This window comes from Hippocampus guttulatus, chromosome 8, assembly GCF_054856545.1.
Source record: "Hippocampus guttulatus isolate MCC_2025c chromosome 8, RoL_Hgut_1.0, whole genome shotgun sequence".
NCBI lineage: Eukaryota > Metazoa > Chordata > Actinopteri > Syngnathiformes > Syngnathidae > Hippocampus > Hippocampus guttulatus.
In genome coordinates this window covers 16,507,773-16,534,847 of record NC_141268.1, presented here as the reverse complement: position 1 = coordinate 16,534,847, position 27,075 = coordinate 16,507,773, and the positions used below count along the sequence as shown (strand labels likewise).

At 43.2% G+C, this 27,075-nt stretch overlaps 1 protein-coding gene and 1 long non-coding RNA gene across 2 annotated transcripts in view; one reads left to right on the top strand and one right to left on the bottom strand.

Moving 5' to 3' along the window:
• rassf5 (Ras association domain family member 5) overlaps nt 1-27,075 on the top strand; it is a 28,705-nt gene extending 1,630 nt beyond the window's left edge. The window contains exons 2-6 of the mRNA XM_086117552.1: nt 13,088-13,209; nt 22,730-22,843; nt 23,131-23,434; nt 23,525-23,640; nt 24,445-27,075. Coding sequence (XP_085973678.1) covers nt 13,088-13,209; nt 22,730-22,843; nt 23,131-23,434; nt 23,525-23,640; nt 24,445-24,588 — 800 coding nt within the window. The 3' untranslated portion in view covers nt 24,589-27,075. The remainder of the gene's footprint in view (nt 1-13,087; nt 13,210-22,729; nt 22,844-23,130; nt 23,435-23,524; nt 23,641-24,444) is intronic.
• On the bottom strand, nt 653-17,359 carry LOC147201496 (uncharacterized). The gene is made up of 3 exons (XR_015101594.1): nt 17,137-17,359; nt 2,168-2,326; nt 653-1,699 (listed from the first exon to the last, which is right to left on the bottom strand). It is a non-coding gene; the product is annotated as an uncharacterized LOC147201496 (long non-coding RNA).

The following is a 27,075-nucleotide window of genomic DNA, read 5'->3' as shown; positions in this document are numbered from 1 at the left end:
CTAGTGCACCGATTTGTCTTATTCGTGAGGACAAAAAGTGCAGTAGTAGCCAGACCTGAAGCACGGGTCATCACGCGGCTCTCGATTTAAAATTGAGTTATGAAATAGTCAAAAGGCTGTCCATATCGCTGCCGTGGGGCTCAAACCTCTTTATGTCACAATTGCATATTTTTTCATTCATCTATACTGTTGGTCAGGCCACACGTGTGGGTGCATTTATTTATCTATCTATCTATCTATCTATCTATCTATCTATCTATCTATCTATCTATCTATCTATCTATCTATCTATCCATCTATTTTTATTTGTGATCAATCTAAAGTTTAAAATGGCTTGCACTGTTTGACGATACAATGTTCATGGTTGAACAAACTGTTTTGGGGGTTTCTCCTGAAAAGCAACGATTTTGGAGGAACAAGGATTCTGCCAAGCAATAAACGAGTAGGCATTTCAAAGTCCTCAAATGTTTGTATTCCAATATGTGCCGTTATAGCCTCCGATCTCGCGAAGAGAGTACAAGTAGTCAGTTGTTGTTTTGGTAGCTGACATTTTGCTGCACGGATGCGGCCAACATTTACCCATGGAAAGCTCATTATCTTGTCCTTCCAGCTTTGCCTCCTTGTTCTCGCTCCAGGATTTATGGCTCTTGTTTAAAGAGAAAGGAGAGGAAAAATGGTGGTTTTTGTTTTGTCATCTTGAGTGATGTGTTGTTGCCTTTTGCATTCCAGAAACAACCGATTTAAATGGGGCCTATTTATGTGCAGTCTGGTGAACACGTTGGAAGGGTTCTGCTGGGCTCACGTGCTTACTGCTGACATCGCAAACACCTGTACTGCATCGGTCAATTGGGTTACAGTGTCTCGATGTCTTTGGACAGACTGCCTTGGTGGAAGTGTATGCAAGCAGTGTGCTCTAATTATCCTAATAACAATAATAGTGCCTTTCAAAGGACCCAAGAACACCTGACAACTCATGTTCCTGGCTGTCTGCTTTGATTAGAGTTTTTCTTTTAACGTCCAGGGAAGCAGCATCACAGATTTTTAGTAGGGACGACAAATAGAAAATTTAAGAGAAAGGCAACATAGGATATGATGGCAAAAAGTCGTGCAAGATTGTAGTGATGCAATGTAGAAGGCGTGCAAAGTTTCGCGCGAGTGTCCGCAGCGCTGCGGGGCTGTCTGATTTAATGTTCCATCAGCGAGTGGCCGCCCAGTGAAGCGAGAGCGGAGATTACTGTTGGTCATGAGTTTCTTCGGAAGGCACACTGGAACAAAAAAAAGTTCCGATTTTTTTTTTTTTTGAGAGTGGGTGGTCATTTTATTTGCTGGCCCTAAGAATAAATGGCCCACTCTGCAGCGTTTTCTCACAAAACATCAGAGATGGATGTGCAGCCATGCGGGGTAACATAAATGTCGGTGTTTCTGGATATTTTTGTGGCTTGGAAGAACCAAAATAGAAACTGCCCATGCATGCACACATGATCCACTTTCAAAAAAACACCCATAAAATCACAGGGATTGAGTCTAGATTTCTTGCAACCAAAAAACAATCTTTTTACAATTTGCGTGATACATCTTTGGTCTTGTCGTGTCCTTCTCTGGGTCTTCCCGTTTTCAGTTTGCATCCTTCATCATCCTTATGATGCTGCTCGTTTGGTTTTTCAATGTTGTCTAGGACGTATTTTTGAACCTGAGTTTACTGTATCAGAAGAGGCAGAGAGGGAGGGAGGGAGGGAGATTGGCAGCCCGTTTAATCCTCGCTACGTGTCTCCTGCCCGGGATTATGTCTGATGGATGGAGAGACTGGGATTACAGGCATGGCAGACGAGTCAGATGTCACATTTGGATTTAATTAAGGCTTTGAGGGGACCGTGCTGTTGTGGCACCATTTAGCACCTGTAAATCTTAATTCGGTGTTCCTATGCAACGACGGTACTGCTCTTTTGATGTATGTTGATCAACATGACAGGGTCTCTGAAGAGAACACGAAAGCACATTAACATTTTCCCAACGTTTTTGTGATCCCTCTGGCTCCCCGCGAGCCTTTTAGTTGTTGCACTGGCCCACAAGGTGAATACCCTGGTAAGCAAATACCCCTGAACCTATTGTTAAAAAGCACAATGACCTTCGACCTGTGACCCAGTCACAGAAAATGTGATATTATTACCTGAATGCTTCTGGTACAAGGGCCGCGATCGTGTGGTGGTTAGTACCCTCGCTTGTAGCCGCTGCAATCCTGGTTTGAATCCTGGTCACGGCATGTGCAAAGACCATATTTGACTTCTTCAGGGCGGCCCGGCGGTCCAGTGGATAACGCGTCCACCTGCTTGTCACACAAATGGGAAAATAGGTAAATAACTGTAAAATTGGTCTGAATTCGAGTGTTCTTAGGTCACCTAACTTTGGCTTTGAAGACTTTAGGTGATGCCATGCATGAGGGTTGTTCAAATTTGGAAAATTTGTGTTACTTCAGAGGTTAATTGGTTCCCCCTGAAAATGTTTGATGTCTGGATGATATGGCTCCCCGTGGCATTCATCTGCCTCTGTTCTATCTTTTTAAACCAGCGCCATTTGATTGCACCTGTAGCAAAAAGTCGAAGAAAAGGTGCTAACGTAGGTCCATGGAAACCAAAAAGGAGCCTTACATGTGGCGTACATTTCTTACAGTGTGTTCTTTATCGGGCACCTGAACTAATGTTGAGGTAGACTTCATTTTTCAGACCATCTCTTCCTTGGTCTCTTCTTGTCTACACAGTGCAGGCCTTGTTTCCGTCGAGGCTCTCATCTGTTCCACATTGGTTCTCCACAAGGCGCCATTCACAGTGGAAGAACCCCCCCCCCCCCCCACCCCCAAAAAGGGTTGTGTTCAATGGCTCACAAACTTTTTGTTCCGTTGCAGCTCTGCCAGACATGTGATGAACGTTCTTTTTAAAAACATTCCGCCGGAGCTGACGAGTTGTCTCTAAGAAAGAGACTACTGAGCGTAGAAGAAACATCATCGTCCTTCAACTGACTCCATTAATAATCTGTTATGCCCCCCCCCCTTCCCAAATATTAAACCGGACATGAGTTTCCATCACACAGTGGAATTTTGATTCACGATTGCAATGGCAAGTTGAGTTTAGAAGATGAGAGATATATTCTAAGCAGAAAGGCCTTGTTGCCACCATGCCCTGCTCACGGGGAGGACGTTCAGGCGTTCTATATTTAGATTGTCCTTGGTGGTTGGATAGTGGGACTGCAGAAGGACAAAGCAAAGGCACTCCTCAGAAAATCCTGCCTTAAGGCTTTGTGATCCGAATAAATAATGAGAACACAGGTGAAATCAAGGTACGGTAGAATTTTTCACGCTGGAATTCCCAGCCACGCTGCCACATTAGTGTGCTGTGAGAAATGTCACTTTTTTTTTCAAATTTGAACCAGATTTCACACTACACAATTAAACTCGGGGTTAGAGTTTCAGTCTCGATTTTGTGACATTTGTCTTTGGTAGGGTATACCGTGAGTTTTTTTCTAGAGGAAAGTATGTGCCTTGACCCAATAGAGCACAGGTGTCAAACTCAAGGTCCGGGGGCCAGATCTGGCCCGCCACATCATTTTATGTGGCCCGCGAAAGCAAATCAGACATGTCAACGTCTTCCCATGATTGTTAAAATCTGAACCAAAATTTCAACTCCTCATATGTAATAAATAAGACGGATATTGTCAGCATTTTCTTGTTACCAAATCCCTCATTGCAGTAACTTAAACAATCGTTGAATCAACCATTATTCTTGACTTCTTTAAATATTTTTTACAGTCATAACGGCCCCCGATGGAAAACGGTCACTTCAATGTGGCCCGCGACAAAAATGAGTTTGACACCCCTGCAATCGAGGTTGGAAAGGCTGCCCTACGATTGGCTGGCAACCAGTCCAGGGTGTACCACGCCTCTCACCTATCGTCAGGTGCCATACACTGTAGCACACCTGTGCTCTTAATGAGCATATAGACAACAGAAAAATGGAAGGACGTGTGCTGAGTAAACCCTTCTGTTCCCTTAAATCGCAGGGCTTGCCTGTTAATAACCAGAAGCGCACTAAAAAGAAGCAAGGGAAACACTCGAGATGATTCACTTGATGTGGCAATCGGACCTATGAAACCGGATTGTCCTTGCAAAGACGGGATGAGAGTGTCATTCATGGTAAATCTTGTAGTAACAGAAGCAAGAAGGTGAACGCTCCTGCCGGAAGGAAAGAGGAGAGCTCTTATGTACAGTACAGTGACGCTGATATCGCATGTGGGGGTCTCTGTCTCTTTAAGCTAGCTGCACATCACTGCGGAGTGTGGGTGCTGCAGTACAGACCGACAGAGGGCTGGAAAAGCGTTGCGCTCACAGGAATCGGACCATGGAGGGAAAAGGAGCACCTTGGGGCCGGGAGGTCCGAGAAAAGTGAGAGGCGACAGAGCATTAGCGGGGTGAGGAGTACCGGTGGAGGGGTGGCAGAGCGAGCGCAGAAGGGGCTCTTTATTCGAAGCGTGGCACCGGTGGCAGAGTGGCTACGCTGGGATGGCAGAGGGGGGCCATGGGCGGGCTGGCGTTGGGGCAGCCCTCTGGGGGACAGGGGCAGGCGGGGGCAGCAGAGAAGAGCCAGCGAGGGTTACGGGACGATGCCCTCCAGATGGTGCCACCATGCTCCATCCATGGCACAGGTAGCACCTGGGCAAGACGGAGGGCGCAGGGAGACGGCGTTGGAGGGCCGGTCCAGGAATGTGGAAGGCGTCACGGTGGGGAGAACGTTCTTTGGTCAGGTGTCTCTTCGTCTGGAGGAGGTGCGGGGGGACTCGGAGGGGGAAGTCAGCAGCGCCTGCTTCGGGCAGGTGTCACGCCGGCTGGGACGACTTTTGAAGAGGCTGCCCAAGTCCCGATCGTGGAGTGATGGCCTGAGGATGCTTCGGAGATCAGCTTCCAACGGGTCATTGCTCCCCACCTCAGGTATGACCGCAAGAGCGTCGCTCAGGCAGAACCAGCAGAAAACTGAGAGCTCAAGTTTGCGTATGAGCGAAGGTCTGCGTTGTTGCGATGAAAAGACGGGTCGCTATTTTGTTTCCCAAAGGGAGGGGGGGGGGTGTGATGACTGGACACTTTTTGTCTGGGTGGCTCAAAGGCAGGCTGTGGGCTGTGGACATTGCGACTGCTCTGTTTTCTATCTGCTCACGTTCTGTGCACCATCATGTGTGAACAGCCTGCACAAAGAGTGCAGATGTGCTGGGATCAGCAGAATCGTCCAGTAAACAGAACAAACAAATGCAGAGAGATCTGCAATCAACACAGAAGGAGAAAGCATGCCAAAGATGCCCGGAAAATCCAATTAAACTATTGTGTTTCGTATTTGTAGCAGGATGTTTGTATGGCATCGATTTCCCCCGGGGCCCCTTGTTTCCAAATCCAGCTCAACTAATGTTATATGGGACAGGAGATTGATGAATGCCTAATGTAACTCAAGCACAAACTGGGACCAGTGTTTTAAAAAAACTGCAGGCCCCTGCAGTTTTATTGATTGGCTTCAACTGCAGTAAACTGACAGCTCAAGTAAAAAAACAAGATGTTGTAGCACATTTCCATGTTTTTGAGTGTCCCCCACCCCCTACTGTGCAAACCTGCTCACAAGACTCACCTAATGATGTCACGATGCATCCACAAAAGGCTTTAGAAAAAGGATCAATAGCACAGGCTACCGCAGGAAGATAATGGATATTTTTAGATGACGCTCCCAGTAAGGAAACCCATTTAATCCTCGCTCCCTTCTTCTTTGCTGTCCTATAATTATCTTCTGTCACATACATACACACACACACACACACGCACGCACACAACCTTGTTTGTCCTACTTTAGGGAAATTCTCTAAAATGCTACGATTGAAGTTGGTGACTTTAGCGGTCAGACATTGTGACTTGGCAAAATTATCTGATGGGTTGCCATGGAGATGCCTCAGTTACCGTCATATGAACTGAGTTTAATAAACATGTCTGAAATGTTAAAAAAAAGTACAGATAAGTTGATGGAGCTATAATAAAATGCGGTCATAGGCAAAGTGGCAGGCTTAGAAGCTTAACCTGACATAGTTGCCAAACCGGGGAAATTATAAGGATGGCGTCGCCGCATGATGCATTGGCCGACATGAATTTCCCCTCGAACACAGAAAACTGGTTGGAAAGCTTCTATCTACCCCTTGGGGAGCTGAGAGGAGTTAAAACTGACTTGACCTCTGCTTTAACTTGAAGGAAGAAGCTAATTTAGCATTAACTGCTACATTAACCTTTTAACCTTGACCGGACGTTATCCGCAAGCATCCTCAAGTTTTATTTTTCCAGAAATTGCAAAGGGTACCAAAATAACAAAAAATATATACTTCATATGGGGCTTCCAGCTGTTGGGGTTCAAATCGCAATATCGTACTCGGGTGGAGCTGAACACGATGTAGTCTGATGATTGGCTGACAAAGAACTGAAATGGATTTGGATTGTGTTGTCTTTTGTTGAATTCATCAGTGGCTTAAACTGTGTCACTCTGCTGTGACGTCAAACTATACATATCACCAGCCTACCCACACACACTGCATTGGAAAAACACAAGCTAGATGAGGGTTTTTACAGTTGCAAACTGTACCGCGGATGAACGGAAGTGACTGCTAGAAACGTTGCTTTTGCCTCCTACAGCAAATATTCCAGTGTTATTTTAGGCCGTTTGAGTCAGCTACTGAATAGTTGAGAGTCAAAGATTAGAAATTGTTTTGTTGGGGTTTTTTTGGGGGGGCGGGGGGAGAGAGAGAGAGAGAGAGGGAGAGAGAGAGAGAATTGCTCTAAATGTTACCTCTCGTTTTCATACTTTTAGGAGCTATTTGTTGTTCGTAGCTGAAAACAGAAGACAAAGGTGTTGTTTGGGTCACATTTAGAGGATTAAAACTGCAATTTAAAAATCGGTCTGAAAGGGAAGGACAATGTTGGGCTCATTTTATGCGCTCAGTGTGGTTGAGTGCTTCACAAGGAAAATAACAGTGCTGTCATGTTTGTGCTACATAAGTAACAAATGTCAATACTTTGCGTGAATATACTTTACCCACCTACACTTATGCATATTCATATTCATCATTTCATAAACCAGATCATTGTTGGTCAACTGCATAATTGGTGTGACATCCATGAGCCGCATTGTCTCAGCTCACCAACAAACAGAATGCACAACAACCTCAATTAGCTTACTCGTCGTGAAAGCTCTTTATGATTGCGCTGTCAGAATTCACACCGTGAAATTAAGCGCAGTGAGTAACGGCGTGATGGCCGCCCCTTTTTGAAAGCACCACTTTGAGCCTTCAGCGGCATCCATCTGCAGATCAGCCAGCAAGAATCCTTCCCCAAACAAACACAATTAAAATCTCCTCTTGTTTGTTTGGTGAGGCCTGCATCTGTTGCCAGACATATGGCGGCATTGGCTCAGAGGAAGATGCCGCAGTCTCGGAGGTGAAGTGCATCAGTAAAATATATGTTACCTCCAAATTGGCGGTTTGTTACCTCGCGCTTGCGCGGCGAGTGCTTATTAAGAGAGTGAGCAACAATGTTTAAGTGCATCGGTTTCATTCCTTCTGATATTGTGACGGATGGGATGCATTAGCTGCGCTGAGAATATGGATAGCTCTTCTAAATGAGCTATGATAGGATGATGGGATCAGACTGGCTAAAAGATGCTCTTAATACCCTCGTAAGACCCCATTTTGGGTTCATTAGTGACCGTGTTAATAGCATCGCTCCTGACTTAAAGTTGCCTAAACTGGGATTTACCCCTCCCTCTTCACCCAGATATGGTGAACCAACAATGCGACCCCATCATGTTGCTATTTGGCGCCATACCGACAATCCTCCATGACCCCAAGAACTAGGCTAATCTCCATGTTTCCCCTCCTGTCTCCGTCACACACCTACTTGTCTGCACTGTTTAAAAAATATATATCTATCCCAAGTCTTTCCGTCCCTGCTTCTGAAACACGTTATCTCACATTACAGAAGAGTGAAGATTTGGCCGATGGGAAAACATTCCGACTGCTCGGGCTTCCAAAGGACTATGAGGGCGGCGACTTCGCGAAACCAGAGATATGCATGTCTTGAAATGTTCCACTTAAGCAGGCCTCTATGGAGACTAGCTGAGTGCAATTGACACACACACACACATACACACACACACACACACACACACACACACACACACACACACACACACACACACACATTCAATAATACTTGGTGCTTTGTTTTACTCACCTTTTCTACAGCGATAAAACAGTAAATAGTTTTTAGTAGGACAGGATTAAACCGTAAATCATCAGACAGGATTATGCTTTTTTTTTTTTAAATACAAAGCCACATGGGATCACTAGGGTATTTATATTTTGCATCGAAACTGCGTTTCTACTGGTGTTCCTCATGGTTGCGTTCTAGGGCCTCATTTGTTCGTAATCTACTTTGTTCACTTTGTCAACATTCTTTGTAAGTTCGAACTCTGTAAATCAAATTTCCTTGCTATGTGGATGACACCCAGTTTATTGCTCCTCCGGCTTCCAAACCACCTCCATCTCTTATTTGTTTACTGTAAATCAAATCGTAGTTCTCATACAACTTGCTCGTAATGAAATAGCATGGCTTCATGACTCAATAGTACAAAAGTCACCCTCTGGCTGTCATACTCAACAGCATTGCTTTTCAGGTCTCGCAAATATAATGTCTTTGTACTTGCATCTTTGGAACAGTGGTCGCCTAACTCCTCCCCTTCGCACCATCCACTATCCTCATTACCTCCGTTGTCACATCCGGAGTCCATTATAGAAATTGTCTGCTTCTTGGTTGTAGCACTCCGAACATAAATATTCATCCTTTAAGCCATTGTTCAACGCTTTTGTAAATGCCACAAAGATAATAATTGTTGCAATCATTTTTTTTTGTAAAGGATTTTGCGGATGTGAAACGGTTTGGAGATCTGAATCAGTTAAACCACCAGTCATTAACTTGTGTTGGAAAAGGTTCAGGACACTACTTTCAGATTTGCATCTGTGGGGCCTAATGTAATGTAGTCAAGTCACATTTTGCTAATGTATGGTCAGGTGCTTTTATTATTTTGCTTTTTTGATGTGGCTTAGTAAAGAATATAACTCCTTCTCTCTTTCTGGAGGCAGTGTCAAGTTAGAAGTAGTCTGACCGGAAAGATGGGATCAGGGACGTGTGTGTGTGTAGTGGCGGTTTTGTGTTTGGGGCATTTCGCTATGGAAGATCAGCCGAGGTTGTGAGTGTCATGTAGCAACACACAACATCGCAGTACACGCACAAGTCGTCGTGACCTTGAAGCGTCGGCTCTGAGAAAGAGTTAAATACCGTCGAAAGTGACATCATGAAAAGTTGGGCGTAAAAATAAAAAAATAAAAAGTGGACTTGAAACTGAAACCTGACTCCAGCGCAGTTGAGCAGAACTGGTCTTTGCTCATCTTAATGTCAAGTTTCTTTGTTTGCGCAATAACAGAAGTTTCTCCCAGATACCCCTCAGCGTTCTCACACTGGGAACAAACAAAAATGCCTCACTGACCTTTACAGACATGTGGGTCCATTAACGCTTAACAAAGGCTGAATTGCGCTTTCTGCATATCCACACAAAGAAGTGGATCAATTTAAACTGCATACACGACACCGCTACAGGTATCACAACCACTGAAACACTTTATTTTATAAAACACTTCATTATTATAATGCTCTTTTGGATTGCGATTCCAGGGCGGTTAACCGTCACATTTGTATCTGCATTCTTGAAATATTGTTGTTGTTTATCGCGAACTGCGAATCCACGACTCCCGTGGCTTCATTTTATCGGCGTGGGAATGTGATTGTTTGATGAACCGTGACATGCTGGTACTTTGTTAGAAGCATGATCATCCCACTGTGGGCATGTCACAAAGGGAAATTTCCATCACTGCGAGTGTTCCTGGTGTTTCCCTCTCACTTCACTCCACAGTAAGACAGTTAAAACGCTCCTCCCAAGGTTGTAGCTGAGCTTGCCAACAATAACCATCATGTCTGGGATTGAAATCTACTGCGGCATTTTCTGAGGCTGTTTAGTTGGTTTTTTTTTTTGTTTTGTTTTTTGTGACAGGGGAGCAGCAACGATGTTGGGATTATGGGGGGGGGGGGCGGGGGGGTGTCCCCTGTCTGCCTGGTTGAAATGTTGACGTTGGTTTTCTCATGGTTCTCAAGCATTATACCCAAAAGCATTGATTTTACGGGAATTGAACTAATAATGTTTGACATCAGGTACCACCCGAGAAAATCCTTGGCACTCCAAGTTACCACCATTGTGACCAACATTAAAAGTCGTCATGAAAAAGATGATATTTTGAGATTTTAATCCTGAAGACACAATTTGAACATGAACACTTTTCACAATAATTTTCTTTAAAAATTCTCCCCCCAAAAAAAGATTAGGTGATGTTACATTATGTTTCTTCCGAGCATGCAAATGATGTCCACCGCATAAATGTACAACACAGAGAGAAAACGCAACAGCAATTTAACCTACATGTCTGAAAAAAAAGTATCATTGATTGAATCCCAGCCCCTCTCCATCATTATTAATCAGCTAATTATCTACCCCACCATATAGTATTTTTCTTTTCTCATTTATCTCGACATATATAGACTCATTTAAAATGTACTACATATAAGTTAAAAATCATACCTACCGGTAACTGTTTGGGGAAAAAAAACTGTTGAGCTTTTTTTTAACCCTTTCATGCACCCAGTAACCTGATAACATGATAAGGTGTCCACTGTAGTAACCGCTGTCCCTGAAAGGGTTAAAAAGTTTCATACGACTGAACTGTACTTAACAAATTATACATTTAATTTGGTGATTCTTTCACATACCACCAGAGGGGGTCTGCATGCCACTGATGATGTTACTTCCATGCGAATACTCAATTGTTCATAGGTGTGCGTGCGTGCGTGTGTGCGTGTGTGTGTGTGTGTGTGTGTGTGAATGATTGTGTCTATATTGTTGGCAACCACTCCAGGGTCTACCCCCTCCTTTCAACCAAAGTCACATGTGATAGGCTCCAGCTCACCCCGTGACCCTGATGAGAAAAAGCACCATGGAAAATAGATGGGTGGATAGTTACTGTAAATGCAACTTTCCCAATTGATACCTGCAAATGATCTCAGGCAGACAGGAAAGGAGTTCCTCTCTTCCTTTCCTCTACGTGTTTCCTTTCATCTTTCTGCAGTGACCCCGCCCCCAAATAGAAGTTAACGCAACACAATCGCTTGCTTATCTGAGCGCTCGCCTTTCCCCCAACACCTCCTAGGTGTCTGTCAGCAAGACGCTTCATCCCTGAGCCATCACTCCCCGTTCTCAGTCACATTTCGACTCGTCAAGTCCCCTCATTGTCTGTGTGTACTCTATGTGAACCCTCCTCAGGTCATACAGTACAATACAACAACGCCCGAATTTCGAAACCATTTCATTTTCACGTGACTGAAAAATCGAAATACTCTGCGTTTGTTGCCCGTGATGTCATCTTCCATTTTAAATCGTGTTTTTCCCAACTTGTGACCAGGTGACTGTTCATTTACTTTTTCAACTGCAGCTATTGGGAGAAAAGTACCACTACCTGCAGTATTTTTGATATACAAATGCTCATTTAACACAATGACAAAAAAGTGAAGACATTTCTTTGCGACGCAGATGATGATTTCGCCGATGTGTCACACTGCCGCGTTATAGCACCTACAACTACTACTGAGAAGGACTTACTCGATGACAGATTTATTTCTTTTTTTCCTTAAGTATGAAAGTATCAGTTGTTGGTATCGGTACCCTCCTTGAGAATTTGATACCTTCAAATAAGGCTGGTATATGCCCGGTACCGATCCATGTGATCAGCACTCGCTCATCCCCCAATGAAAAAGGACCATTTTGGAGAAATCTAGAGAACATAGACATGGATGCACATCTGAGAAACTGCTTATGTGCTGCGGTGCTGCCGTTGTGTTTAGCAACCGAGTTCAAATGATTTATGTCAATAATTTTTTTTAATCTCTTAGCCACCAACTAATTGTAACCCAACTGCTGTTGGAGAGTTGGCTCGATTTGACAAAATATCGCCCTTACAATGAGCACAAAGAGGCTTGTTGCCATGATTACAGTGTTGATGCAATGTGAAGCAGGACATTACACTCATCTATCACAAAAGTTGTGGGGGGGAAATGACATTTAACTGCATGTGTTGCCTCTTGTTTAATATGTGAGTCTCATGCGCGTGAAAAATTGAAACGATTTAGGAATCACCGTCGCCTCCGAGCTGCAGTTCTATCTTTGTCTGTGTGCTTTTAAAATCTCCTTTTTTTTTCTTTTGCATGGACTGTGTGACCAACGGCAAAGACGTGAGCTATGAGACTCAAGAGTTTGTGCAAAGCCTCTGGCCATGGCAAATTTATTCTGGGGAAGTTTTAGGAGCAGAATGTAAATCTGTTCCTTTCTAGCCAAGCAGTAAAAAATAGTTCACAGTGCCAGTGGTGCTATTCCTGTACCTTGTGTGCAAGTGGATTGTCAGCATTCTAGTGTACTGAATTGTGTGGTATACATTACATGGTCCTTGCATGTGTCTGTACAATGTGGTCTCTTTGAAGCATCGGATTTATTTATTCAGCTGTATTTGTTCTCTGTAACAACAAAAACGTGATATTGCTGTTCTTCCTTATAGATCTATTCACACTATAAAATGTGCTCTTTAGTATATGACGATCACACCAATATGTTTGTCATAGTAATTGATAGCCACAATTATAGGTGTGAATTTGAATGTTGCCACTAGATAGCGCTGTTGTCCCCCGTTGAAGGAGGTTTGCATCTGTGCGGGGATTTTCAAAATTGGGGCGGGGGGGGGAGACATGTTTGCAACATATGCACGTGAGCACTGCGTGATCTAAATATGGATTTTATAAATGCTAAATTACATCATTTATCATCTCATTATCATTTATTGAGTGTAACTGGGGTGTTTATGCATTCCTCAGACTGCACCTACACTTGCCATCTGGAGTGTGAGAGACAAGTCCAGCTGGACTGCAACCAAAGGGACAATAAGCCCGAAGAAACTCAATGTCCCAGAAGCCGCTGCTCCACTCCCAAACACAAAGTAAGCATTCTGAATATTATGTGCGGATGGATTGCATGTACACGCATTCGTGTGTGTGTGCGTGTGTGTGTGTTTGAAATAATTGCACATTGCTTCGCTCAACATCTCTCCAAGTCCACACTTTTACAGTAGGCAACCTCTTCTTTTCAGAACCCCACTACCCCCCACCCACCCAACAATAACAGGAAGCACACTTAAACATGCACCAGCCCTCCATTACTGGCAAAATGTGGAAATCAAGGATTATGTGGTATAGTTATACAAATCACTTCTCCGGGTACTTTTCAGTGCTCCTGGCCTCTCAGCTGCAGTCACCCACACAGTTGCAGTTCAGCACATACACACGCACACTCTTCGCTTACCCACAAAGCGCGAGTCACACGAACGCAACGGGCCCGCAGCAGAATGTCAGCAGCCAGTGTGTAGATGAGATAAAATTAGAAGCTTGGGAGCAAGCCAGGTAGTACTCTTCTCTGAGTGAGTGTGAACAAACCTACCCCTACTGTCACGCCGCCCCAATACAATGTTTAAAAAAAAAGCAAGCAAATGACAAATGAATGATTCACTTTTATGAGCTGAATATTCAGCTCACTGGTACTGCGGAGTAAACAGAGAGACGGCGATTTATTTCCCTGCAGTCTTCTTCGCTCTCTTACTGTCATTTGCTCTCCTTTATGGCTCGGGGTGCATCAGGTATCAACTGTATGTAGCAGAAAACACTCACTCTGTGATGTAAAATTATTTATGTGTTTTGTTTGTTTGGTGGGTATGGATGGGATATCTGAGTTTGATTGATTTCCTGTCAAAAAAAAGAATCTACATTAAAAAAAATCTCTGTCTGCCTACAAAGTGCAGATAATTTACGTTCCATAATGGCTGCAGTCAACATTCATGAAGCACGTTGGGTCGAGTGTCACCTTTTGTTAAGGCCTCTGTTAATGTTATAGTTCCGGACTTCCGCAGCAGTGAAGAGTCTGGTATGATTGATCACACTCCCCACATGAGAAGTCATGTCACCATGGGGACCTAAAATTAGGACCTCAAAGGCAAAATTCCTCCGGTGGTTCAAAAATCTGATTCAGTCCGTCTCATTTATGATACGTATATATGTTTATGATATGTGTGTAATTAAGAAAGTAATAAAAAAATAACATATGAATTGGAAAATTGGTTTTGATTTAAAAGATGGGTGCATCAAATTGAACCGAATCGTTCCACTTTAAACTATGTGAAGATATTTATCGAATTGTCTTTTATTGGAGAGATGCACAGCCCTGATTTGTAATACTGCAGTGTCTTGAGTTTATTATATTCCATGACCACGTTCCTAACTCATCTTCCTGAGCCATCTTTCACCATTGAAATGAATGGAAATGTCATTCATCTGTTCCAGCCTCCCAAACAAAAGAAAAATAGCAGTCTAAAATATTGTACTTTATATAAACCTACAATAATATACATACAATAATGGCATAATTAAATAGAATGTAAAAAAAAAAAAGTAAACATTTTTGCCACATTATTTGCTTCAGTTCAATGGACATTTTGCTGCTCCTTTTGGTGTGTGCGCCTTGACCACATGGGGGCAGTATAAAACAGATATAAGGATATGCATGGAGCTGGTCAAAACTCCTCGTGAAAGGACGTAGTCGACATGCACAGTGAACCCACACGTATCCATTTTAAACATTAAAAAGGAACTAAGAAGAGTGCAAAGCATCCAAATGAGGAAGCCCCATTTGAAGGAGTCCTCTGGTAAATGTTAAAACCTGAGTAAATGTTAACCATGAATTACACACAGAGAAAATAAATGCGCATACAGATGTAATGAGTATTCCTACATTCAATGGCAGGCGTGTTTGGGGAATCGGCTTTGCCTTTCGGAGGACGACAGGCTCATTGGCAGTTAGAAGGCAGGTTAAAGGGTCGGCGTGAGGTTAGAGGTCAGTTTAATCTCCAACCTGGGTAATCATTCACTAGATGGTCATCTCATTTTCAGGACCACAAGATCGACTCTCCACAAACCAATGTTGACAGTGTTACAACGTCCACACCGTAATATTAGGCACGCCTATACAATCTAGCCGTGTCTAATATTTTGGACAATACATTTTGAATGCTTGCTGTGTTTGCTGTCATTCTTGTGAGCTGTTTGAATGATTAAATTATGACAAGGAAGACTGACTTAGCGGAGGCTTCCCATTTCGCGCTCCAAAATACAACTCCTCTAGTTCAGATAAGATGTGCTATTCTCCTCTTATCTGTGTTTTTCTTTGTTTTCCCAATCATGTGATTTTTGCCAGCTACATTTCCTTTTAAAATATGTCTGAGGCTCCCCTTCTCCCTGTCTAAATGGCATTCTGATTAATATTGTTTGTGGAATATGAAAAAAATCCCCCCTTTTTTCACCTTGCAAACGTCACATGATCAAACCCAGAAAGCAGGACAGGTGAGCCCTGACAGCCGTTAACTGATCCCCTTAGGCACTTGGATAACATTTTCAGTCGACAGCAAGTGGCAAAATGGCCGCCCCCTGAGATGGATAAAAATGTGTGGATTTTGTTGCTTTATTCTTATTTTACAAGTGCAATATTGAGAATGCTGCATTTAGACTAGTAGAGAGGTGTATAGAACATATTATCGTCAAGAAAATTTGGGGGTGGACTTCCACTTTGAAGTTCAGTAGCAAAATCCACCTACTTTTTGTCACTTGAAAATGACATCACAGTTGCTCAGGGCTCCGGTAAGAACCAATCATAGCTCATCTGTTTTCTGAAGCTGAGCCATGATTGTGAAATATGATATCATCTTCAGTTGACAGCAAGTGGCCAAATGGCCACCCCCCGAGAGGGACAAAAATGTGTGGATTTTACTGCTTAGCTCATATTCCACAAACACAATATGCTATGCCATGTTTAGACTAGTGGGGCTACATAGGACATACTATCGGGAGGACAAATTTTGAGTTGAGTTCCCCTTTAAACGGTGGCGCTGGATGGATGTGGAACAGCTAGTAACTACCTATAGCTCACAATCTATCAACATTCCTGAAAATTGTATAATTCCAGTATAACAAGCCATCCATTCATTTTCTATACATTTGCCTGTTATTGTAGAGGTACACCTAAACACATAACAGCCATCTTCCTCTCTGGTCTGACTGTCTACACATCTTCCTGTCATTGCAGTCGTGGTACGCACAATATGTAAAACAGGAGCTCAATCATCAACACCGTCCCCCCCCCCCCCCCTTACTCTCCGTTAGAGGAAATGATGTTGCACTGCAGAGAGAAAGAGAGCGAGCGCGAAAAAGGGGGAGGGCGCTCTCAGCCTGATAACCACAGATGGTCGAGCGAGGCTGCACAAGCGAGTGAGTGAGGAAAGCGGGTGCAGAGAAAGAGGAGGCGAGGGAGGCATCAGTCTCTTGGTTTGTATTGCCAAAGCGACTCATCGAAGAGGAGAACGTAACCGGTGGCACCGGCTCGACTTTACGCATCGTTGCTACACAACGTGAACTCTGACGCGCTCCAAACGAGATAACTTCTCCCTCCGCATAAACATCAGCACCGCTCAGATGATTCCTAAGAAGAGAACAGGATGTGGTTGTGGCGTGCACACGGTTGTGACTGTTAGTTTGCAAGTGTAGCAAGTCGCTGTCAGGTGGGTGAACTTGACACCTAGCTGAAAAGTGACTCCGGGACACAAGGGCCAGGTAATCTCCTGCCGCGCATTTAGGCGCGTGTGCATAGTTTCGGCGCATATATGTTGCCAGAGCAACAAACACTCGTGGGGGAAGTGTCACTTGTACGCTGCTTCTCGGATTTCCTGGTCTCCCCCCTGCAATCGCCATCACAGGTGGGACTTAAAACACTTTGAGGGAGACTAGTCAGGCTCAAACGGGACTTTGTCAAGCTGTGCCATCCATACCTCTCCATGACTGTCAACACGGAGCCGACCCCTTCCATGACCAGCAGTAACAGCATGAGCAGCGGCTACTGCAGCCTGGACGATGAGAACGAAGACTTCACTTTCTTCACGGCCAAGACGTCGTTCTTCCGCAAACCCAGGCATTCCATTCAGGTACAAAACTTTTGCGGGTAGCCGTGGCGCCAAGCAGAGAAGTCGCTAGTGGGTTTTTTTTTGTTGTTGTTCAACTATCATTTGGATGAGAAACTTGAAGGCAAGAAAAGCAGAAGTTTGAGCAGGAAGTGATTAGGACACTGCGGGCAGCCCCTTGCTGCATGTATGTATGGCAAGTCATACATTATTTAGCAACATTGATCACGTCAGCCTTATCCCTCCAGCCTTGATGCCTCATGACAGTGGAGGGGGGCACACATGGATCAAACATTGGGGCATGTTTGAGGTGTGAAGCCGCAACATGTATTTTTAACTGAGATAATGATGTCAACCTCCTCAGTGCGTGGGAGAGGTTTCCGTAGAAACAAAGCTGAAACTCTAGCACTTGACTGTTGGTGTGTATGTGTGCGTGTTGGCTACTGCTTAACTGTAGCAAGTGGGGGGGGGGGGGGGGGGTTACCATGGCAACTGTTTTTGGGGGGGGCGGGGTCTGCCTGTCCACACATAGACATGATATATGCTTGTGGCAATACTTTGCATATTGTTGCTCCTGTCAGAGTGCAGACCTCGCCTCAGCACCAACATGTAAATTCAATACCAACCTCCCTAATGTTGTCATTACACTCGAATGCAGGATTCTGTGACAAAGTACAATTAATCATCCCCAAACACTCATCGGCCAGTCAGAGTACAGCACAGAAGAGGCTCCGCCCAGTGGGCAAACATTTTCTCGGCAGCGCTAGATGGAGTTTCGCTCTTTTGAGAGGTATCGATAACAGTATCGTATCACTGTCGATACTGTGCACCTGTACGTGCTCATAAAAATGTACCGATACAACAACCGATACAATATCGTTGAGTTATACCACATAATCACTGTTCATTTGTTAAAATATAAAGTGTTTTCTTCCATTTAAAATGCATACGTTTTTCATTTTTATTTTTTTAAGAGAGCAATTAATTAATTTCTTCCCCAGTCAGTCATACAGGATTAATTCCAGTGTGTCCGTTTTCTCCATTATACTTAAAACACAATTTTTCCAATCTTTTTGGGAGGAGTTGTTTTCGTGTTTTTGTTGCAAACACAACAATGCTCATCGTCAAAAGAACACCGGGCCTACAGTGAAGCGAAGTGAATTTGTGGTGGCAGCAACATGTTTGGGGGCTGTATTTCTTTGATAAGTTTAAGTCAACAACAGGGGAGGGAATTATGTAAAGTTGAAAATAGCACTCAGTGTTAGCACAAAACCTTCAAGTTACTGTTTGAACACAAAAAAAAAAGTCAGAAAAAGACCAATAGAAAAGCTGAACCGCAGTTAGGTTTTATCAGACTCAATGTATTTTTAAATGTTGACGGGTGTGTAATGACTCCTATTTTACATGATTATCAATGTGACTGGTTACTTTTGAACATTGCCACGTCCCCACCGATATGAGGGTGTGCACACTTGTGCAACCACTGAATTTCAATTCTTTATTTTTACTTTTCGCTCGCTTCAAGATTAAAAACAAGTTATAAATCACATTGATAGTGCATAAATGATTTTTCTTACTCATTTATTTTTTAACCTCAAAACTCGCATTTGCTTCGGTGAGTCATGCACATAAAATGATGTGGTAAGGCCAGATTTGGCCCACGGGACTCGAGTTTGATACCTGCACTTTATAGGTTCCTCTGTGTGTGCATTTCTACGAGACGAGCGAAAAATAAAAGACGAAAGCTCAATCAGTTTAAACCCCCCGCCGTCTGACCCGGCGATACCTTCTGCGTCTAATTTGGCCCAAGTACAATCCCTCAATAATTGACCAGCTGTGTAGTCAGCATGTGCGGGTTAGCTTTGCCACGCGCTTGAGAAGTAATGCTGATCGGGCTTAGCCTGACTCTGCTGCCAGCATCCCTGTTGTCAGCTGGCGAAGCTTGTTCTCTCTCTCATAGCCTGAGGAAGATGCTTGCAAATGACGTTATGGCACTGGAGCATCAGGGAGTGTCTGCTCTCTCCTGTACATCATCAAGTAGATTCTCGTCCTCTTTCTCCGCGCTTTTGAATATGAAAAGGAGGTTATGCAAACGATTGTGTGTGTCATCTTGTGCATAGAAGTGCTCAGTGCGAAAGGCGGTGAGGTGTGTTCGACTCCAGACACACAACCCTACATACCGGTACATTCATTCAAACGGTGAAAGGGGAGTTAAGATCCTCTTTTTCACTCTGAGTCATTTGCACTTTTTAGCCTCGCGTTAACCTGCTAGCTTTCGTATGTGTGCTGCTTTTTTTGCCAAGCAGTGGATGTTTGCATTGTTCTCGAGCGCTACTTTTTTAATGCAGTGAGTTACATGGCTGATTAATAACAAATGAGTGAAATCGTTGCAACTACACTGCAGATCGGATTTTATTTTTGACAATCGGGATAATAATGATTAATAAAATATTTTTTTTTTAAAGACATTTTTTTCCCAGTGCCAGAGAAAGAAAATGTAATAGCAATGTTTGAATAGAGAAATGATATTCTCTTTTTGCCTTCTTTTTAGTTGCCCTGCCCCAGAATCAAAAATGGTATGGCCCAGTAAGATTACATCCTCGCATTATGAGTTGTTTCAGTGGGTAAGCAGTGCACCAGATTTTTATTGTGCACCCAGAGTTAACAGGCCGTTCATGTTTGTTTGTGTGTGCCTTGACATTCAAGGGCATTCATTGCTGTCAACACAAACCCACTCGCTGCCAGCCCACCATAACGCAATGGACCTTTTGACTTCCATAGCCGTCAATGGTGGTGAATTAATTCAGGAATAAAATGCGGTCGCACAAATAAACACGTATGGCACTATCTTAGACACTTTTTTTTTTTTGGTTCAGTATCATGACTGTCCAATGGAATGGGCATCTCCATAACGTTTGCACATAGAGTGCATGTTTTTGGGTAGATTGAAGTTCAACCTTGGAAAGCTTCTGTGGTCTACTGAGTTCTATTCCAGTTCTGATTTCATATCCCAAAAAATGCATGAGCATGTGTGTGTATGAATGCGCGATGTAAATGTGTACGTGTTTATGTGTGTACTGTGAGCTGTAGCGCAGGTGTTCTGGTTTGTGTGTCCTCTTTTTGCATTTGAGCTTTTTGTGATGTGTTTTTAAAACACACACACTTACGCGTACAAATACTGAATGTCATGTCATGTCTCATGTCCGGTCTTATCAAAATGAGTGCATCAACACATCCTCATGCCAGCCTGAAGTGTGTGTGTGTGTGTGTGTGTGTGTGTGTGTGTGTGTGTGTGTGTGTGTGTGTGTGTGTGTGCGTGTGTGCGTGTGTGCGTGTGTGCGTGTGTGCGTGCGTGCGTGTGCGTGTGTGCGTGTGTGCGTGTGTCCCCTTATGTAACAGGTCTTTTACACATTTAGGCTGTCATAATTCTGCAGTTCCACAATCACGTACTGTAAAATCGACTGGATAGAAATCTTCGATTCACATTTCAATGAAAGTTGCTCTCAAGTAATTAAATAAGACCCAAAAGAAGTGAATCTGATGACAATTACAAAAAAAAAAAAGGTTTAATGTAAACGATATGAAAGGGAGAAAGTCAGAAGCTACAAGTGTTGTTTTGTAACCACTGCCGCCGGAATGCAAAGAGGCCTGCCTGTGCCTCTGATGCATTTGGAGGCGAACACAAACGCAGGAATTCCTGCGAGGTTCTTTTCAATGCGCTTGCCTTTGACGTGGGAGGACCTCGAGATGCATATCATGCATATTCCTCAGATGTTTTTCTTAGCCCCCAATTGTTCTGTTCGTTCTTATGTAAGCAGGTCACAATAAACCGTCAAAGTACCAGAATGAATTTTGATTTGATTGTATTTGCAACCACTTGCAGAACCTGCTGCAGTCGTGGGCTCAGAATGAAAACGGGTTTCCTCGTTTGGTTAAGTTGTGTGAATGTTACTTGGCTGTCCCAGCATCACGAACACCAAGCGAGAGGATTTTTTTGACACATAAATGCTCATGTGTTGTAACGTATATGTTCTGCCTAACTTTGGCGTCCATCTTGAGTGAATATAGATATTTGTAAATCATTCTCCAAACTATGCGAGCAATATATTTCTTTTCTGTAACGCAGTGAAATGTCTGTTTGCCTCTCCCGCTAACACTTTTCAATTCCATCGTTGTAAATTTTATTGTGAGTCGGGTTACTTCCCGTAATATCTGCTGTCTGTGGTATACCTCTTCTCCATTTAGCACAAAATGTCAAAAGTTAATCTAAAACGAGTTGTTGAACTCTCTCCAGAAAAGTTTGAAAGATGTCATGTGTGATTAATTTTTGAGCAAACTTCAGAGCTTTCAACTTTTGAGGATTCACTATGCCTTGACTGATCCGATGAGAATACGAGAGCTGCTGAAGGACTCAGATTTTTCAAATACATAATATGCAGTTTGTGTGTTTGTATGAAAAATTATCTCAAACTAGAATGAGCTCTATATATATATATATATATATATATATATATATATATATATATATATATATATATATATATATATATGAGCGTTGTGTTGTTGAATACTCAAAGCTGTCTATATGCATAGACATACACACATTCAATCATATGCAAATCTCTGTAGAAAAGAAACAGATTTCAGCACACAACCTGAGGACTTCCCTTCAGAAGTAATTCCTGACCTGCATTTCTCTCTCACAATTTCATACAGTCTCTCTCTCTTTCTCTCTCTCTCTCTCTCTCTCTCTCTCTCTCTCTCTGCTCCAAATAATGCAAAGGAACAGAGGAAGGAAAAAATATATATAAGATAGAGAGGATGCTTCCGAGTGTACTATAAATAACCTAGTCAAACTCTGTGTTGCTAAGGCTGGCTCAGCAGCTTCTCTTTCATCATTCCTTACCCCTTACTCGCTCTCTTCACTACCTCCCCACCCCACATCCCCACCACCTCCACCTCACCTCCTGCTTCTGCTGTCATTTGCCGCTGCCATCGCTCTCACCCTCCTCCTCCACATCATAATGAGAGAGAAACATGGCGCGCAGTCAATAATCGAGTGCAGGGATGCTGACTGAGTCGTTTGCGCACTTCATTTGCAACATTTCCTGTTCCCTTTTTCAGTGGCAAAGCTGGTTGGTTGCCTGGAAGAGAAGATTGATACGAATATTAAAGTGTCACTCTGCATCCTAATCGGATCCGGTCAGAGTCGCATATTGTTGCATTTGGCAAAGATGTAGGACAGGAAATTGATGAAGAAGCAACAGCTGAATGCATCTACAAGACGAGGATGCTCTTGTAGTCTCTCATTCACCTTCTTGTTTTTGTGTGCGTGGTAAAATCCTTTTAGCGACGAGCTTATTCATCAAAGAGGCTGGGGATTTCCTGAGGGAGGCGCTGCCATCTTGTGGCTGAAATAGACACTGCATGATTGCTTATCTTTTTTTTTTCTGTCTGGCAACAGAAGAGTGAAGCAAAGGAGGAAGAGGAGGGGGGTGTAAAAGACCTTCCAGAAGAAGAGGTGCGCACCAGGATAGAAGAATATAACTCCCGGGTGTCAGAGAATGGCATGAAACTAGTGAGTTGTCATATTCAGATCTTTTGGAAATAACCCCCCCCAAAAAAATGGAGACCTCAGAAATGGTTACATTGAAAAAATAAAATAAAATTCAATTCACCTCACAACAATCAGCAGTTTGGCTGTAATAACACTAGTGTGTGTGTACGTGTATATACACGTAAATAAAATAGACCATATTTGGATAGTGTTCCACCTGACAGTGCGAAGATATTGTATGCATAACCACGGCCCATTATATTAAATTTTTCTCTCTAATTTTTCTTTGATGTATTACTGTGCCGCAGGCCTCAGACGGTTCTTACACAGGTTTCATCAAAGTCCATCTGAGGCTTAGTCGACCCGTCACAGTGCCGGCTATGGATGTGCTGGTCCCGGGAGGCCCTGATGGCTCACCATCAGAGGGCCGAGACTGTGGGCAGGGTGAGGACCGAACCTCCTTCTACCTCCCCTGTGACTGCGTGAAACAGTTGCACATCAGTTCCACGACGACAACCAGAGAGGTGATCCAGGGCTTGCTGAAAAAGTTCATGGTGTTGGACAACCCTCGCAAGTTTGCCTTATACAGGCAAACGCATCGTGATGGACAAGGTAAGGAAGGAGTAAAAACTTGAAATGTCATACAACGTACAATCGAACACATTCCAATTTTGGTATTTTGTGTGGGGGTTTTTTTGTCAGATTTGTTCCAGAAACTTCCTCTGTGTGAGCGTCCCCTTCTTCTCAGACTGTTAGCAGGGCCTGACCCGGAGCGGCTCAGTTTTGTCCTCAAAGAAAATGAGACTGGAGAAGTGGAGGTGACAAAGCACACTTTTGTTTCAGATTACTGAACTCTTCTACATTCTTTTCCGCCAAGCAAGTTCAAATTTGTTCTTTTTGGTTTATTACTTTGTCTTTGGGCAACTTTTATCTTTTGTTGAGGCGTTTTGTATACGAACTACACACTGATGATGCCATTGCATCGGAATAGAATAAACCCCCAGTAATGGGGGTGCGTCAGGACCCAGTCCTTTCACTAATAACAAAAGAACATGACTAAGTCAAGGTTTTTTTACACCCATAGTAATAGTTTAAACTATAAAACACAAATTACAGATGATTGGATTTTTTTTAATGCACCAAAAGCACATGAGTGTGTTGCCTTCACAACCCTTAAAAATAATACATGTCAAGATATAACAAAACCTCTGTACTTTGTTAGCTAGCGATATTTAGCTAGCGCTTTTTAATAGCCAATCATCAGAGCAAAAACAGACACGTCCGGCAGACGGTCTGTAACTTCTGCAAACAACCCAGGCTAAACTTAACTCCTCTTCGACACTCAACGATTTTATAATTGAGATGTACTGCTCAACATACATGCCTTGACATCAATTACTACTTTCCTATTAGCCAGGGCTTTGACGCCATCTTGAGGCATCTTAGGGTGTTACAGAAAGATTACCAAAACTGCAAATAGGTGAGCTTTTTGTTGTGAGTCGGGGATTCACCGTGAGGCACCCTCAACTCAACAAGACCTAGTTGGACATCTTGTTTGTAATGAAAAGCTATAGAATGCCTAACGACTGATCTAAAAATAGTAACGTGTGTTTTGTCAACAGTGGCACGCCTTCTCAGTCCCGGAGCTTCAAAACTTCCTGGTCATCCTGGACAAAGAGGAGGCGGAGCGTGTGCGAGCCGTGCAATCTAAATATACAATGTACAGACGCAAACTACAGCAAGCTCTCCAGCAGCACGACCCCTGACCCCGCCCCCCTCAACCCAAACCTGGTACCATGTGACCTCAAAGCAGGGAGAGATTTAACCCTTTCAACACTGAATGCCCACCCATCACCGCTCCAGAGAGACGCCATCCTTTAAGACGGCTTGGAGACGGAGCTGAGCTCGTCTACGCATGTACACACAGACGCACACAGCCTTTCTCAGGACACATATATATACACCCCCACCTTGCTCCCTCTTTGAAGAGCTCCAGGAGACTTTAGGGGTATGTGAACTTACTCAAGAACCCAGCTGGGACTACAAAGTGTTCTGTTGCATTTAGAATGACCCTCTCTCCTTCTACTGCTGCTACTGCAAAGTGTTACTTATGCATGAGTCTCTCTCAGCTCCCCAAACATACCTAAACAACCCATTTAGAATGACGAATCGAACGCATGATTATCCTTTGCAGAATCTCTTCAGAAAGAAAGGACAATCATACCAAGTGTGTGTTTTCCTTCATTGAAATGTTGACTGATGTGCAAGAATCTGGTGTTGGTTTTGTTGCTTGAATAGAAGACGTGGGCTCGGGAGGGAGGTGAAGGTTCAGGGGCCATATTGAAATACAAAGCTTTAAAAAACAATCTACTCAATCTTGGCATTCTGGATTGCCGCTTCAGCAAGGCTATCCTGCTCAGTGGCATCGGGGTTTAAAAGTGTGTATTGAGACCCAGCCGAATGTCTACGGTCCACCTGCAATTGAAGACATTTCGTGACTCAAAAACACTTTTCTGCGCGTTTGACGAATAGGATGTTTGCACCCAACTCAGAGGAACACATCCAACTTGATGATTTTAAAATGTGGGAAATACATTTGTACGCTTTTTTTCCCATTTAAAAGTGGCGTGCACACCGACTGGCCACAACATTAGGCACAGAGGTCCACGGCAAGAAGAGCTGTATTGGAAGTTTTTGATCGACACGTTCAGAGAGCTTGGCAGAGTGCTGTTTATTTAACAAATACTTTCTATTGTGATTGTAGTCATCATAATCAGAGCTGCATCATCTAACGACACATAATTTGTTGGATCACAACCGGTTATTAAAACGCTCGTAGCTGGTTTGCCATTGAACAATAAAACCAGTTTGGTCTGACTCTGCTGACTGAAAAAAACAACAACAAAACCACAGACTACTCAAGGAATAGTCAGCAAAAAAAAAAAAAGGGGGGGGGGGACCACCGCAGTAGTGTGGAGTACCATATAATACGAGTCTTCAGAGTGAAAGCGTAATGGTGCAAGAGCAAATTGGCACGTAGGTACAGTATATCTATCCTTGAATCTGAGTGCTGCAGCTGACCAAGTGCTATTAAGTGTGGAAAAGTAGAGAGTTCGAGCCATATAGGTACCGCCGCTGCATGGAAAATGTTCTGGCCCGTCAGTTTGTCACTCTCATGCAGATGGCTTCCACGTGTATTAAAAAGTAAAAAAGAAAAAAAGGGGGAAAAAAATCATCATATAAGGTTATGATGTGCCAATGATGGGCTTGTGATGCATACTATGTGATACCATAAGTAGACACTGGAAAATGATGCTTTTTTTTTTGTTGTTCTGATGATGATTATCATCATTCTTTTGGCATCATCGTGCGTGTGTGGAGATAATGTGAAAACGGTAGTCTTCATTTTTGATTCTTTGGACTTTCTTTCGCATACGCTCTTGGCCACGCTTATCAAAATGTGCATTGTGTGCATGATTGCAATTGAGTTGGATAGATGATAAATTTGACTTCAATTGATCTTTTTTTTTTTAATCGATTTCATTCAACCAAAGTATTTCATACATTTTCACACATACAGTATAAATGAAATGATCAATGAGGCCACTTGTCCATGAGCACTTTGTTGGCCTAATACCATAGTTGCGTAAGGCATATTTGAACATTTTGGGAAAACAAGAAAAAAAATAGTACAAATAATGCATGTGCATTGATTCAATTTTTGCGGATTATCACAACCTGGATGACCATTTTTTATTAATTTTTTGCAAGCACATTGGTATTTTCCTCATAGTGACAAATAATTTCAAAATGATTTCGGCAATTTTGCTACAAAGCTAACGACTTGCTCCTCGGTGAACATCTGATCCCGCAAGCAGTGCCTTTCGTTTCCTATGTCCCCGCATAACCGTTCATGTACCCGACGGATGGACAGCGTGTCCCTGTACACAGGTGCCTCAGTGTTTGTATGCGTGCTTTTGACTTGTGTACACATCATTTGCTTTTCTTTGAGGTGGTGTTACCTTGACTTTACTTTCTCCCATGCTGTCCTTAGACTCATTCGTCATTCCAACAAACCGTGTGCGCATGTGCGTGTCTGACTGACTGTTATTTAATTTTAAGCCCAAGGGTTGAGGCGTGATCCTTTTTGGCAACTCATTTTGTTTGACTTGAAGCGTGTAATAACTATATCAATAGAGATGTACAGACTATCAGACTAAAATAATAAAAAGTTATTCCTTTTATGGAAATCA